A 15,883-nucleotide genomic window follows, 5' to 3' on the forward strand; every position below is an offset into this window, starting at 1 on the left:
ATTTTAAAGGATTTTTATGGGACTGTGCCTCATGGGAAAAAAAAGTACAGCTAATTTTGAGTAATTGCCTTTCAGTACAGAATTTCACTTTAATTACTGAGTTCTTGGGAGCAGGGTCTGGGGGAGGAGACCAATTAAGAATCAGAAAGAGCACAGAGTGGAAATCATATAGAAAAATGTGGGTTCATTTACTGTTGTAATTTGGAGAAGACATTTTTTTAACCAATCCCAAAACCCCCCTGCTGTCATCAGTAGGTTTTTTAAAGTAAAATTAAAACCTTTATGTTAGAATTAAAGCAGGGAACCAATGGGAACTGCCTGTTTGTGAATGAGCCTGAGAGCAAAGGTGATCTAGMCTCAGCTGAATAGCAGTCCCAAATTAAACTAATTGACTCAAATTAAGCCCTGCTGAGGAGAAATGGGGGAGAATTAACCATGGGTGGAGCATTAGGTGGGTTTCCTCCAGGTACCACTGAGAAAGAGCCTTGGTACTAACTGGATTTGAATTCCCTCCAGGAGCAATTAGATGTTCTGCACTGAACAYTGAGTACCTCGGTCGTAATTAAGGTGAGATAAAATATTTAAGTGGAAACAGAGTGGTTTTTTTTTTTCCTGAGCAGCAGCAGCAGATGTCTGTGAGGAGCTCAAAGTGGCACCAAGCAAGACCAGGAGCTGCAAAGACAGGAAAGACACAGCAAATGTGAACATTCCTGTTTGCCTCCCTGGGGATGAGCTGCTCCATGGATCACTGTAAAGTGGTCCAGGCATCTGAGGATGAGTTTGGGGAACATTTGTTCCTCACTGGCTGATTCCTGTGCCCTGGGAGATGTTATCCTTGAAAGGCAGCTCTTTCATTGCTTTGCTTCCATTTGTTCACTTCAGYGGCCAAAGAGAGRAGCATCAGCCTTTATTTTGTGTTTRTTTATAAATACACACCCATTTCTGCTGGCAAAACTCCTGGTTTTATTGACTTCCCACTATCAACAGCCTCTGTGGTAGCAAATGTATTATCAGAGACATCTCAAATAGCTGTTTATTTGCTTTTTTTTTTCTCCATCCATTCTCATTTCACGCTTGTTCCATACTCTGGAAGGTCTTGCTGATTTTCCTGGTTTGAGGGCTCTGATTGAACCTCTGCAGCTCTCAGAGTTTGGGGATTCTCTGGATTTTTCAGTGCCAGGGCAGGGCTGGCAGAAGCTTTGGCACTCACGTGCCGCTGTCAGTGCAGGAGTCCAGCAGCAGAACATTCCCTCCTCCCCAAAATTCTGGATCTGAGGATGAATCTGGAAATKCTCCCCAGAGCCACTGAGGTGTCATAGCTTGGATTTGTAAATATTCCTTAGTTAAGTGTGTGTCTTTGTGTAGGGTCTCTGTCCAAACCCAGCTGCTGTTTCGGGTGGAAATATAGGTTTGGGACAGAGAAATCAGCCCGGGGACCCAAATCCCAGCCTGGTTTGCTCCTGTCCTGMAGTTTGATTCCATCTCTGGTGAGCCAGAGTAGGGTTTTGTGGGTGAGAAAAGCCTGAGAATCGGATGGTGGGAGCCATCCAAATGAAAATCAAAGTTTGTGGAGGCAGGAGGGTGGATTTTGATGGGGATTCCTCAGGGSTCTGTTTGGCTGCCCAGGATGCAGCTATCCCAATGGATCTGGGGTGGGTGAGCAGCAGGATGGGGTCAGGCTGAGAGGGTTCAGTGTCTGGGGGAGCAGCTCAGCATTAAAATATTCCCCAACTGCTGTTCCTTGGTGGTGCTGAAGGTCTGTGATACCCCCTGCACCATCAGTGAGGTTCAGGGCTGCACATCAGAACAGTCACAGTGGCARCAGTGCTGATTTTACACCCCACAARTGAATATTTKCATCTTAGACAGGWGGCTGARGGCTCCTGGRGAGCTGCTTGCYTCGCTGGGTTTGGTCCTCAAAGGGTTTTCTGAGGAGTCTTCTTGTTTTGTCTGMTTTTGTTTGATTTTTGAACCGCCGCAGGAAAAAAAAAAGTATTTATTTAACTACTTTATAAACATGTAGTTAAATAAATAAAACATAGTGCAAATCTCTTAAGGACAAGTTGGGAAAGTACTAATCCCTCGTGTCATTTTGTGTCATACTTGTATAAAGTATTCATTTCAATCATTTTCTCCTTTTTGAAAAATGATCTGGAGGAAGCAGAACATAAGGTCACCCTCACTGTGGTCATTCAGAGGCTGAACTGGAGGCTCCAGATGTGAAAATATTCACCCTCCAGAGATTTCCTGGAGCATACAGCCAGGTATGCCATGAAAACAGCACCAACTTGAAGGGAAAAACACTTTTTCCAACACCTCACCAGATTTAAAATTTAAAAAAAAAAAAAAAAGAAAAAGAAAAATAACCCGCCTAAAAAAGGCAAAAGGTCAGGGTGAAATGGGAAGGAAATCAGAAATAAGAGTGTGGGAAAGGACACTTCAGTTTGCTGAGTGGTTCTCTTTTTTTGTCTTGCAGCCATCTCGCAGCATCTTGTAGCTGCAGAGCTGTTAAATGTTAGATAATCAAACCATTAGTAGTTAGCACAGCATTTCCTGACCCCTCTCTTCCATTTTCAGCTGTTCAGACCTCACTTTGCATTTTTCAGTCTGGCAGCTTAGAGACATTAAACTCCAGAGTCAGCAGARCTATCTGGAATTACCTCTGTTACAATTTGAGGAAAATGAAATTATCTTTCGGATGTAAACAGTTTCTAATTAAACTCTGAAGCTGTTTATGTTTCCAAACCCGTCTGAGCTGAGCTCGGCACAAAGACAGACTTCTTTGTTGTCTTATTCTTTTTTTTAATAAAGTTGATATACTGATGTAATAAATTACTTGTGACAGAGCTGGGTCTGTTGTGCCAGCAGTGCAACTGCTTTTTAAAAAATAAAAGCCAACAAAAAAACCTTAAGCAACATATCCCTCTGCCCCAGTAATTTAGCACATTGCATTCTGGTCCTTCCTTTAGTAGGAAACAGCCACGAGATTACAGAATAGATTTATGTCAGTCTTTGCCTCTTTGCCTTCACTCCAAGTAGCCTCATGTCTGCAGTGCATTTAGCCTTCTTCTYTTTTTTGTTAATAATTTCCATGCCTGGCAGATATATTTAATTGTTGTGATAAATAAGAGCTGCATTGAAGAATTAGTGGTGTCGGTTGAAACATATTTAATTTTAATTTTTCCCAGTCTTTTGCAGGAGCTGGTCACTGTTAACAATTAGCACAGAGAGCTATGGGGCAAAAAAAAAAAAAATTGCTTTTTATTTAGTTTAGTCTTCCCCATTTCAGTGGATGTGCTGCTAGGAGTGAAAATATTTGGCTTTGCTGGTGTGTTCTCAAGGAGAACTCACCCAGATTGACACCACGACTTTGCTGTAAGTGAAGCTGACAAGGAGAGAGGTGACTCCTCAAATGAAAACACATTTTATTTCTGGTGAGATTATTTATGGCAGATACTTAAGGACAAGTAGTGGTTTCTGCTATGAGATGTATCCACTTTTTCTGGCCTGGGTGCTGGGATGAGGGAGCTCAGCTGCCTTTTGCCTTGTTGCTGTAATATCCATAGGAAATATAGCTCACAGAGGGACATTTTTCTCCTGCTGTGCTGCTATTGCTGTGACCCATGAGAACAAATCATATAAGGACATTTCCCTTTATCTTGGCTTTCTGTTTCATCAAAAAAAAAAAAAAAAAAAAAAAAAAAGCAACAAACCCCGAACTTTTCAACCTGCAGGGATAATTCTGTAGCACAGCACACGGAGAATTAAGCACACAGTGTCCAGTTTTAATTGGTGTTAATGAATTATGAATTCCTGACTTAAAAATGGAAACGTGCCTTAAAGGGAAATCCTTGAGGTCACATGAAAGCTCCTTTTGGAACATGTGCTGTGTGCCCAGGAGCACCTGGAGCAGTGGATGTGGCCTTGCAAGGCAGAATCCTGCTAATTAAACCATGCCCAGAGCTGCGTTTGYCACAGTTGTCATGGGAATCACAGAGCCTTTTGTGCCAGCCATGGATGTGCAAAATCTTTCAAATCCACAGAGGGAAGGTGTCYGTTTTCCCCCAACAATTCCATCCTGCAAAGTCATTCTTGATCTTTGCTGATGTCAAAGCCTCGTACGAAGCGCTGGGCGCGTTTGCTGTGGGGTTCTGGTGGCTCCATCTCAGCCTCTGCACAGCAGTGACACAGCCCCAGGGGTGAATTGAGATAAAAAACACCTATTTTAGAGTAAAAGCACTGAAAATGAGGAGATGAAATAACTTTGGTGTCCTAGAGAGTCTTTCTGTCTGCCCCTCAGAGCATGGAAATCGTGTTCATCTCCATCCCTGACGCTCTCGGGGAAGCCAAACTCCTCCAGGGGAGAAATCCAGAGCTGGAAGCAAAACTCCCATGGGCTTCAATAAGGCCAGGATTTCACCAGGATCCTTTTTTTTTATTATTTCAGATTTATCGAAAGCTTTCCATCCTATGAGTGAAAGTTTTAATTTGCTCAATAATGATCCCCAGTTCTTAGATCATGGCTGGATCCATTCTGTCCTCATGGCTTGAATTAATGCAATAAATCCAATGTGGCTGCTAATTTTCCTTTGTTCCAGCCCTGGGAAAAAGAAAGTGAAAGCTAGAAAAAGTGATTCCTTGTTCTTTTATTTTTAGGATTTTTTTCAGAATTCTGCTTCCATTCATTTGAGGTGATTTAGGTGATAGGGGATAAAGAGCTTTTTTCTCATAACAGAAGAAGGGAAGGTGGGAATGCTGGGAGAATTCAGACTAATTTCTGGCACTGTTTTTCCTCACTTATCTTTCCTTTGGATCTTCCCAAAGGAAAAAAAAACTGAGCCATGCTGCTTGCAAGTCAGATATTCCTGTCTTGGTGTCCTGATTTATGAAGAGCCTGGCTAGTACAGATGTTAAGTGAAATCAATAGGAGCCTGTCCCTCAGGTATTTATTATTTCCAGCTTTTTGCAGGACTCAGATTCTTTTCTCCAGCACCCAGCTCTCACCAAGTGGCATTTCCACACAGTTCATCCTCTGTTCCTGCCCTTCCCAGTGGAGCAGCTTCATGTGCTCCATCCTTGGAATTGCTCTGGGCCTCAAAGACTCTTGTGGGTCCCTTCCAGCTCAGGATTTTCTGTGAAATCCTTTTTCCCAGGCATGGGTTTTTCCTGGTGGGGTTTAGCCCCTCTTGGAGTTCACTTCTCTTAACCTGGTGTCGTTTGATCTTTTTATCTCACATCCGGGCTCATCCTCACCCAAATCYATTTCCTGAGCCCAAGTACCCTCGTTATGATAGTTCTTTCAATCAAGCTGATTCCCAAAGATAGATTTCTTTCTTTTTCCTTCCGCTGCTCCTGGCCCATTAAAAAGAAATCAATTCCAAGGTTTTTCAAGGGAGAAAATCAGACTGTAACTGCCTGGAACAAAAGCAGATTGTAAAATCAGGTTGGGAACTAAGCAAAGCACCTTTCCTCTAATCAGGAATCAGTAGGAAGCTGATCCTCAGCAATAGGCTGGGCCATTTGTGTTTATTTGCTCATCACACRCTGAGGATGTTGTGTTTTGTGGGATAAATTTGAACTCAGGGYGTTCTGGTTCTGCTCCTTATCCGCGTTTCCCTTCACTGCCGGGAGCTGCTGGCACGCATGGGGTGTCTGCATCCCGCTTTTCCTTAGCCTGGGACCTGTCCTGCCCTGCCCTTTCCATCCCTCTCTCCCTCTGCTCTGCCTCTCTTCTCCTCTTTTCCTGTAGTCAGCGTTGGATTCGCCTCAAATCCTGAGCGGCGGATTGCGAAACCCCAACTCGCGGCRATCGGCGAGTTTTTATTAATGAGGTAGCGGGCTAAAAGGAAACAGAGCAAAAGATGAGCCAGAGGCAAATGCAAACTGATTAGAGCTCCTTTCCTCGGCTGTCTGGTTTCCAACAGGAAGAACAGTTGTCTGAGTTCAATTCCCATGGAGCTTTTGCAATGCAGATAACTCCAGCGCAGAGTCAGGATCCTGTCAGGGGTGATGAATTGGTTCGCTGTTGCTTCACCCCGTGAACACAAAGGAAAGTCACAACAGACCTCTCCTCCAAGAAAAAGCTTCTCTGGCCATCCATTTGTCAAAGGGAAAGTAACTGCTAATAATGTTTTATTTGGCAGTTTTGTGACTGCCACGACAGTCCATACTGTATAAAGCCATTAAGTGTTGTTCCCTCGCAGAATGGATTTTTGGGAACYGTCCAGGCATTTCTTCTGTCGCTGCTTTCTGCCCTGAAGTCTCACATCCAGCGTTATAAATCTGCCTTTTTCGATATTCCAGGCAGTTAAAATTTCACCTTCCATGTAATGGGAGAGGTCAGGGCTCAGCTGGGGCTGCATCAATCCCATCTGGGTACCTGAAAGGAGCCTGCTGGAATTCCTTCTGGGAATCTGCACCATCCCCARGGAAAAATTAAAACCAACTCGAGGCCTTGGTGTGCAAAGTTTAAACATTGGCTTGGAAAGGCTCTCTTTCGAATAAGCTGGAAATTCCACTGCAGCACAACGAGCCATCCAAGCARACATCAGTTAAATGGACCAGCAGTGTGAGATATTCCCAGTTTTTTGCTGGAAGAGTGAGAAGCCACTGTGCAGTGAACGTGACAAAAGCTGCAGGAGAAATCTGGGCTTGCTCTGAGGTYGCTGGCCATGAACTCAGACAGGGGAACTTTGATGGCATCTCTGACTACGTGGCCCAGTTCTGTGCTCCACTTTATTGATGCTCCAGGGATTAAAACTCTAAAAGAGGAGCAAGGGAGTGAAAAATAGGCTAGAAAAATAATTATGGGYTGTCAGACATGTGCTACCTTTTGAAGCAAACTTCCCATTGAAATACTTTATGTGTACATAAAACCACTCTGCATTTTTAGCTAAATCCTTCCAAACTATCTGAAAAAGATSTGCCACATCAGCTCTGGGACTGAAGTTTTGGGCAAAGCTCTGTCTGTGCTGCCTCCAAAATCCCAAAGGGTCTTCCAGCTTCTCCCCTCTTCCTAATTTTCCCAATTTGCTGTTTTGCAAAAGCTTTGGGTGTGAAACAAAGCTTTGGGTGTGAAACAACCTCCAAGCTCCCCCTTTGTTGTGCTGGTGGGGTCAAAAACTGCATTTGTGCCTTTCTCCCTCAAAAGTACTCTAGAAATGGAGACATTGCTTAAATAATGGATCAAAAAGTCCTCCCATATTATGGCACTTGTCTAATTAATAGATTAAAAAGCCCTTCCACATTATGGCACTTGTCTCATTTTAAACAATTGCTGCTAAAACGTGAGGTGTAGGAAATAACGTGTAGTGACAGAGCTTGATACATGAAGAGATCTGTAGTATTTGAACACCWATTTCAATATCAAAGAAAACGGGATTTTTATCTCCTACTTGACACCTAATTCTGTGAAGTTCTTTATGCTTACTAATTCATTAACATACTTGCTGTACAGAAGAGCTGGAGTGTCAGAAAATGTCATCTAATAGCAAATTCACTTTTATTCTGGTAGGCTCATCTCTCCTAGGAGCCCAGGAAGAGTTGTTTTCAAAAGCCAGAGAGCAGTAATAATGTCTAGAAGGTTAAAACCAAGGGGGATGCTTTTGAGTGCGGGAGAACTGCATCAATTAGATCAGGAGTTGGAGGAGGCTGGAAAATTGTCACAGTTCCTTGAAATCAGCACCTCCCTGGCTCTAGAAAYATTCACCTCGCTCGAGTTTCTGCCWTCTGGAGGTTTCTTCTTGGGTTAATTTCTCTGGTGCTGCCATTTTTTCCATGGGAAAAAAAACCCGGCCCCATCTCTGTTCTTTAATTCTTGAATTTAACCCCTCCTTCCTGTTTTTATGTTCCTATGTCAAACTGGGATATGCAACAGAAAACTCAGATATTTCTGTGTCAGGCATTCTGCAGAGTCTGAACAAGAGGATCTCAAAATCACGTCTCCATCCTCCAGTAAAAGGCTCTGCATTACTCTTCTCCCCTCCGGTTCTGTAAAATCAGGAATTTTGGAGATAAAGGAGAATAAGTATTCATGTTTCTGAATCTCAAAAAAATCAGTACAGACACAGTGACTGTAATGGTCAATTCAGACTAGGTGTTGCCATGGAAAGTGCTGGAAATTCAGGGGAAACTTCTGACTGAGAACCCCTCTGGCCTTTGAGCACCTTCGTGCTCCTAAAAAKCACCTCTGATGCCTGAGCTGTTTCCAGATATGGCCCCTCAGGTTTGGGTTTTCAAGAATTCTGGGCAAAGTTCCGCCCCAGTTTTCTGTACCTTTGGAAATCAGTTAGGCAGGAGTTGTTTCCAGAAGAAAATCCAAATGTCCCTTTTAAAATTAATACAATCTCCAATTATCATATTACCTCGGGGAGGGAGGTCTGGTGGTGCTTAATAGAGCTCTTTGGGGCCCTTGTGCATTTTAATTGAGTGAATAATTGTAAAACACTTCAGGGGCTTTTGGTAAAAGGCTCTRTATAAACATTGCCATAATGCTGAATAATCAGGTTGTGATGTGAACTGGAAGAAATGAACCCTATAAATAGATATGTATATCCATATAATGTGTGTGTGTGTGTGTGTACACCCACATTTGGGACAGAAAGTGGCAGTTCCTTCATAAAAGTTCCTTTAGAAAAGTCCTGCAGCTCTTGAATAAGAAACTAAAAAAGCGAGATTGGATAGTGATAATCATAATAATCAAAATGTTTATTTTATTTTAATTATATACATAATGTTTATTCTAATGCATAATATATTCTAATATATATGATTAATTATATACATTTATAATATATTATTTACAAATATATGTTTATATTATATATTTATATCCTTATATGTTTCTATAGTATTTATATTTATATATATTACCTATATTATCTATATTTATATTTACATATATATTTTATATTTTTCCTTTTCTATTTACATATTTACATATTTACATTTATATATTTATATATGTATATAAATATATATTTAAATATCTACATATTTAGATATCTACATATTTATATATTTATATAGTTATATAGTTATATAAATAGATGTTTATATAAAAAAATATATATATCTTTATTTATATATATTTATATATTTATTTTTATATATATTTATATAGATAATATATTGATATTATATTTTTATATTATTTCTAAATAAATAAATTAAAGGAAAGCAGCCTATGCTGGGCAGCGAGGTGCTGGTACAAAGAATCCTCTCCTGTTAAATGGGATTTGACAGGGTGCTGATGTCACTTCAGTGAGTTAATGGAAGGAGCCATCTAATGCAGGCTGAATGCAGAGCTGCCTAAAGGAACCTGGCATGGGGAGGGCTGGAGTGCTTGAAAACTAAATGGATGGGACAAGCCCAGGCTCTGTTTCCCAAGGAATCGATTTCCAGGGATCCTCTTACTGCTGTGAAGGTCTTCCTTGCAGGAGCAGGCAAAGCTGTTTTTGTTGGAAGCTGGGATTTTTGTTTTTGTTGGAAGCTGGGATTTTTGTTTTTGTTGGAAGCTGGGATTTTTGTTGCTGGGGATTAAACACGTCTTTTAAGCACCAAGGAGACGCCGAGGAATTCTGTGGATTCGAGAGGGGTAGAAAGGCTGAGATGATTTTCATTGCTGTGAAGCCACTGAAGAGACTGATGGTAGTGCTGGGAACAATTTGAGTTCTGTAGAGTTGTACCCACAGCCAGAACAGTTTGACAAAATGATCCATTGGGCGTTAAATCCGGAGATCCAGACAGTGTAAAAAATGTATGGGACACGGTATTTTAGAGGCAGACAATTACCCGAGTTGGGTTGGATTAAAGTTGCCTTTCTCTTTCCAGCTGTAAAAAAAAWTTAAGAATCTGTAACAGAAAATGTCTTGAGTGGATATTGATGGGATATGAAGATTGCTAATGAATTTTTTGCCTCTGGTGTTATGTTTTCTGCCATGGTGTTTATGAGCTGGTTTTCCAGTGGAATGAGTGTCTGAGCTACCACAGGAAGCACAAACACTCAYAGATATCACTGAAATCTTGGAGACAGGTCAAGAATTGGCTTTACTGTGGAGACCCCATTTCCTTCTCCCACCCAAAGGCAGCTCCTTCAGGTGAGATCAGGGGAGCAGCAGGAAGCTCCTGCATTTGTTCACAGGATGAGTTTCTTTCCCATCACCATTCCTTTGTCATTTTTCACAAGCTCCAGACTCACTCAAACACCAATTTGAGCGCTCCTGACATCCAAAATCTGTGCCTTCCCTTCCCATCTGCCAGGGATGTCATTCTTCTGATGAAACAGCTTCAAAATTGCAAAGACAGACAAAATATAGGCTCAAATCACAGCCATCAAATGTTGTGGTTGTTACGTGGGACTTTATTGCTCAAAAAAAGAAGATTGGTTGTGTTTCAGAATATTACATTCAAGATCAATCAAGTTTCCATCAATTGGCACCAATTGATGTGGGATCTTCTCTTGCACAGTGAGGTTACCCTGAAGTTTCTCTGTTTTAGTTTCTGGGTTTTTATTGCTTTATTTGGGGCTTGCTTGGTAAAGAAGAAGTATTTTCAGGAAATGTCATCATGTGCCATGTGCTGCACTGATGTCAGCTGAGGAAATCAGCRTCAGGAGCAGGAAAAGCCAGAAGATGAATGGATCTGTGAGCTCAAAATAGGAAACAGCTTGAAGTTCCTTTGGGGGGAAGCATAAACCTCATTCATTAGCGATGACACAAATTCACCTCTGGCACAGACAGAGGGTTCTGCCCTCCTGCTGATGGGCAAGAACACCTGACATCCATGCAAATGATCCTGAGCATCCAGGGATGCCAAGGAACAGCCCTAAAACATTGACAGTTTTGGAGTGAGCTGTTCTCATGATCCCTGTGTGGCTCAGGGCTGTCACTTGGAAACCTGCATTAATTGTGGATTAATAATTCCCCAGTGGATTTCATTCCCTGYGAGGTGTGAGCATCTCTGGGTTGTACCCAGCAGGTATCAAAGCAAACCTGAGCCATGGAAGGGCAGGATCTTACCTGGATGGTGCAGAATTCATTTATTCACACTTCGATACGGGGCTGTGTCTGATCAATCCCTCACCAGGATTTATCAGTCAGATGTAGCCGGGTTTCTTTGCTTTTTCCTGCTGTTTGGCAGGCAGGTTCATCCATCAGTCACATACACAGAATTTTGTGAGGTTTCTGTCCAAATGCACCAAGTGTAGGACAGAAGTTTGTGGTGTCCTGTTAAGAACATCTCCAATTRCTCCATAGAAAATGATCAGTAGTTTTATAAAGTAGTTTTCCAAGTGCCTTTATTTTCTGTTCCATTACCCCAAGTACGTTCCCTGCCCTCCCTTTGGGCCCAGCTGACAGCCTGGCTCCTACCTCCTGCTAGTCTGAAATTTCTTTATTTATCTTAGCCTCTGTCATTTTGCTGAAACATTGATATTTTCCAGCAATCAGCTTATTACACGGAGATGCCTATTAGCTTTCTGAAGTCATATGTCAGTGAAACTCAAAACTGTTTAGTTTAACTTGACAAGCCCTATAGTGATACAGGAAAATTATTTTCTCCTTCAGACTCATGTTTATGTTCTTTTCCAATGAGCTGGCTGTTTTATTGCAGAAGAAACTGTAAAAGAGGTAATTTTAACTAGGCACAAAATATATTCTGTTCTGTAATGTATCCATAACCTTCTAAAAGATCCTAATTAACTTCCTTATGTCAGCATAGGAAGCTCTGTTGCATTTGTAGTTGCCAAACATTTTAATAGAAATTRTTCCTTTCTGAGACCTACGGGCATCATCAATCCCAAACCAAGCTTTTCATTTCAGGATATCAGAAACACCAGGAGATTAATGGAAGTCTGAAGTTCAGAATTTCTGTCTGATACCTTCCTTGTCTGCAGAGATAACAATCCCAATAACACGTGGGTGGCACAAAGTGCTCTGTGGGTAAAGGGAAATTGCCATGTTGGCTCCTGAGTGCTGAAATGTTGAGTTACTGCTGGACCAGGGAGTGACAAAGATCTGTTTGAGTTTGTGACACAGATTTAACAGAACCATGTGGACATTGGAGAGCAGGGAAAATCCTTCCCTGTAGGGTGGGCAGCCCTGGCACAGGGTGCCCAGAGAAGCTGTGGCTGCCCCTGGATCCCTKKSAGTGCCCAAGGCCAGGMTGGACATTGGRRCACCCTGGGGTGGTGGGAGGTGTCCCTRGAKMTGGAATGAAATGTTCTCCAAGTCCTTTTCCAGCCCAACCCATTCCAYRACTCTGATTCCACATCTCAGCACTGAGCAGCTGCAGCAGCCCTTGGACACCCCAGTGTTGGTGTCACTGAGTCTCCCATGAGTGAGGCAAACTGCAAACACCCATCAGCACAAACAGAATGAAGGTCTCTGAGAGAAAAGCACCACTTACCTGGTGATATTTGTCCTGCTCAGGCTCGTTTTTTTTGTGCTGTTGTGCAAAATAAACTGTTCGTGCCTGCACAGCAGGGCCAAATCCTGTGCTCTGCACTGGGAATTCAAAACAGGCATTTTCAGCTCAGTGTCCTTACAGCCATGCTGATTTCAAATAAAAACTGTCTTTGCTTTAATCATGCAGTTCCCRAGCTCGGCTTTGATGAATTGCAGAAGCATGCTCTTATCAAGTAACAGTGGGGTTTTTTCTTTTATTCTCCTTTTTTTTTTTTTTTCCTGAAAAGAGCAGGAATTTTGTCATTCTGCAGAGCAAGATGAATTAATTTGCCATTTGAGGCTGAATTTTCCAAGAAGGATTAGGACATTTTGCAGTCCTGCAAATGCAGGATGCTACTTGCAAGCCCAGCATTTCTTTAGGCTCACGATCATAATTTGCATTATAACTCCATATGCAAAASAGGGAGAAGGAATTCCAAATGTGAACACTTCCAGTCCTTAAAAGCAGCTACAAATTGATGTGAAAAAGATGGAAATTCCCTTACTCAGAGTCAGGAATTATTATTGATGGGGTTGGCTGTAGTTCTGTGTGATGAAAAGTGAACACAACCTTCTGCTCGAGGCCCAGACGTGCTGAAATGTCACCAGTGGGACAGGAGAGAGATTTCCATCTCCTGTAACAACCTTCCYTTTTGTCTCCGTGTGTTTTTCCTGCAGCTATCCATTCCCCATGGTCTTCAGCAGCTGCAGCAGGAAGGACCTGGAGAACAGCCTGGAGAAAGGAGTGGGAATGTGTCTGTTCAACCTGCCCGAAGTCAAGGAGTCCTTTGRGGGGCAGAAGTGTGGAAATGGCTACGTGGAAGATGGGGAGGAGTGYGACTGCGGGGAGCCTGAGGTAGGACAGCAACTGAGAGCTGCAGGATTTGGACAGCAGGGGCTTGGTTTGGGGTGTTTGTGTAAAACAGAGCCCTCCCTTCTCAGCTTCCACCCCATCAGCTTAAACCTCATTGTCTCAGAAGTGCAGGGAGCCTCGAGCATGTTTGAGTTCAGGCAGGGTTTGGGTTCACAATGTGCTCAGTTCATCCCTAGAGAGCAAACCCTGCCTTGTCCAGCAGTCTGGCCATGACCTCGTGTTCCTAGAAGTTCCTTTCAGCTTTAGCTGAACTCAAAATGAGTTTGTGTACTTGGCTCGGATTTCCCAAGATAACGTGCGTTAATTGGAGGTTTGTTTCTGTCAGTGAGAAGCCACTATTTATATTTATATATTTATATTTATATTTATATTTATATTTATATTTATATTTATATTTATACTTTACTTATATTTATTTATACTTATGTTTATTTATACTTATGTTTATTTATACTTATGTTTATTTATACTTATGTTTATTTATACTTATGTTTATTTATACTTATATTTATATATTTAAATTTATATTTATCAATATAACCATGGTAACGGTAGGATCACAGGATGGTTTGGGTTGGATGGGACCTTAAAGATGTTCCACCCCTGCCATGGTCATGGACACTTTCCACCATCCCAGGCTGCTCCCAGCCCCAATGTCCAGCCTGGCCTTGGGCACTGCCAGGGATGGGGCAACCACAGCTGCTCTGGGCACCCTGTGCCAGGGCCTCACTATCCATATATATAACWAATAGAAATATTAATATTGGCCAGGTATTTTTCATTGCAGCTGCAGTWTTTAGGTGCAAGACCTTTCCCTCTTTGGCTACGGGATTTTTCTCTTCCTCTGGCCAATTAGCACCCAACAGAAACAGCCTTCCCTGCCTCCCAGACAGATTGCTGCTGCTTCAAAGATTGTTCCATTTGGTTTAGTGAACGTGTCAGAGGGCTCCTCAGATCAGCAGCAGATAGGCAAAACCTGGGGGTCAAACAATATCCCAGCTGACATCCTTATCCCCTTTCCATCCCAGCCTCATTGGCTGTATTGAACCTCTCTCKGATTATCTGAATTAGAGGCAGCAGCAGATGAGGGATTTGTTTCCTGTGATAAATAAGGACCTACAGACAGAAGMGATGGGGGCAGTTAAAACAGCGAGATATTGCTGCATCCTGCCCCTGGAGTGTATTGGRTTTGTCTGAGCTGGGAGGATTTCCTGGCAGTTCTCTCACTCCTGAGGGTGACAGGGTTGGGGGAAGCAGCCTTATCTTGTGTTCAAAGTCAATAGAGTGCAAGCAGCTTGCAAATGTCTTCCTAACCCCGTTATCTTCCTTGCTCTCATTTGCCAATGTTAGCGATACCTTTTCGAGTCAAAGCCACTTACTGTCWGCAAGCACTGACTTGATTTGCCTCTTCTTTCTGTCTTTTGGCCTTTTTAGTTGGATTGGAAAACTGCAGCTTGTGTGCAATTAGATTTATTGGGGATTTACTGCTCCTGTCTGAGTGGTTCCAGGAAAGCCGTGAGATCTTTGTGAGTTACTGATTCACTGCCCAGTCATTTGTACAGCTCAGTTCTGTCCCTGGTGTTGCAGTATCTCAAGGATGGGTGATATTAGGATTAAATCCTTCCCTGTAGGGTGGGCAGCCCTGGCACAGGGTGCCCAGAAAAGCTGTGGCTGCCCCTGGATCCCTGGCAGTGCCCAAGGCCAGGCTGGAAGGGATTTAGAGCTCCCTGGGACAGTAGGAGGTGTCCCTGCCATAGCAGGGGTGACACTGGATGGGTTTTAAGATCCCTTCCATCCCAAACTATCCCATAATTTTAAGATTCTAACTTAATTTTCAATTATATGACCAAAAATGTCTGATGTGCTGCAGTGTCTGCGGAAGGAGGGTTGAAGTAGATTAGAGAGGGAAAGATAAAAGAATGAGAAGTAAAAACCCCCAGTCCTTGAAAGATGAAAATGTGTCTGTACTTTTATAACCAGCTGCGAGGGGGAGCAGAACACTACTAACTGCTAACTCAGGAATCAGACTAATTACTCCCAAATGTAATTAGGAGCGAGTGCCCAAACAGCTGGGATGTGCCAGGGACGAGTCAACACAGCTCCTGTGCCAGGAAATCCTGCCTTAAAAATTCCTGCCTTACAAAGTCCTGCCTTACAAAGTCCTGCCCTACAAAATCTTGTCTTAGAAACCATCAGAAAGTTCTGAAGGGCTTAAAGAGTGGATGGAAAGGGACAGGGCTGTCACTGAGTGGTTCAGAGAGGCTTTAGACCAAACCTTTTATCAAAGCCTCTCAAAGAGATTGAGGAGCTGTAGATGAGAGAAAACTGCACAGGCAAAAGTTGGGTTAAAAATAAGAAATACAACCAGGTGTAAATCATGAGTTTGACAGAAGGAGATCTGCTGTGCTGTGTCCATGAGATGTGTCCTGGGGACCACACAACTCAGCATTTTCATAAACAGCCTGGGAAGAGGAACAGTCTTTAATTTGCTGATGATRTTAGGCTGGTAGAGAAGGGAACTGGCTGTGAGGAACTGCAGAGAAACCTTCTGAGGCAGCTGGAACAG

The 15,883-nt window shown here is 42.6% G+C and overlaps 1 protein-coding gene across 1 annotated transcript in view; it reads left to right on the top strand.

Moving 5' to 3' along the window:
- ADAM12 (ADAM metallopeptidase domain 12) overlaps nucleotides 1–15,883 on the top strand; it is a 159,803-nt gene that overhangs the window by 120,272 nt on the left and 23,648 nt on the right. Inside the window, exon 12 of the mRNA XM_057378427.1 lies at nucleotides 13,122–13,299. Within this exon, the coding sequence (XP_057234410.1) occupies nucleotides 13,122–13,299 (178 nt within the window). The remainder of the gene's footprint in view (nucleotides 1–13,121; nucleotides 13,300–15,883) is intronic.

Source organism: Malurus melanocephalus, unplaced genomic scaffold (assembly GCF_030028575.1).
Source record: "Malurus melanocephalus ecotype Western Australia unplaced genomic scaffold, MMel_1.1 scaffold_358, whole genome shotgun sequence".
Taxonomy (NCBI): domain Eukaryota; kingdom Metazoa; phylum Chordata; class Aves; order Passeriformes; family Maluridae; genus Malurus; species Malurus melanocephalus.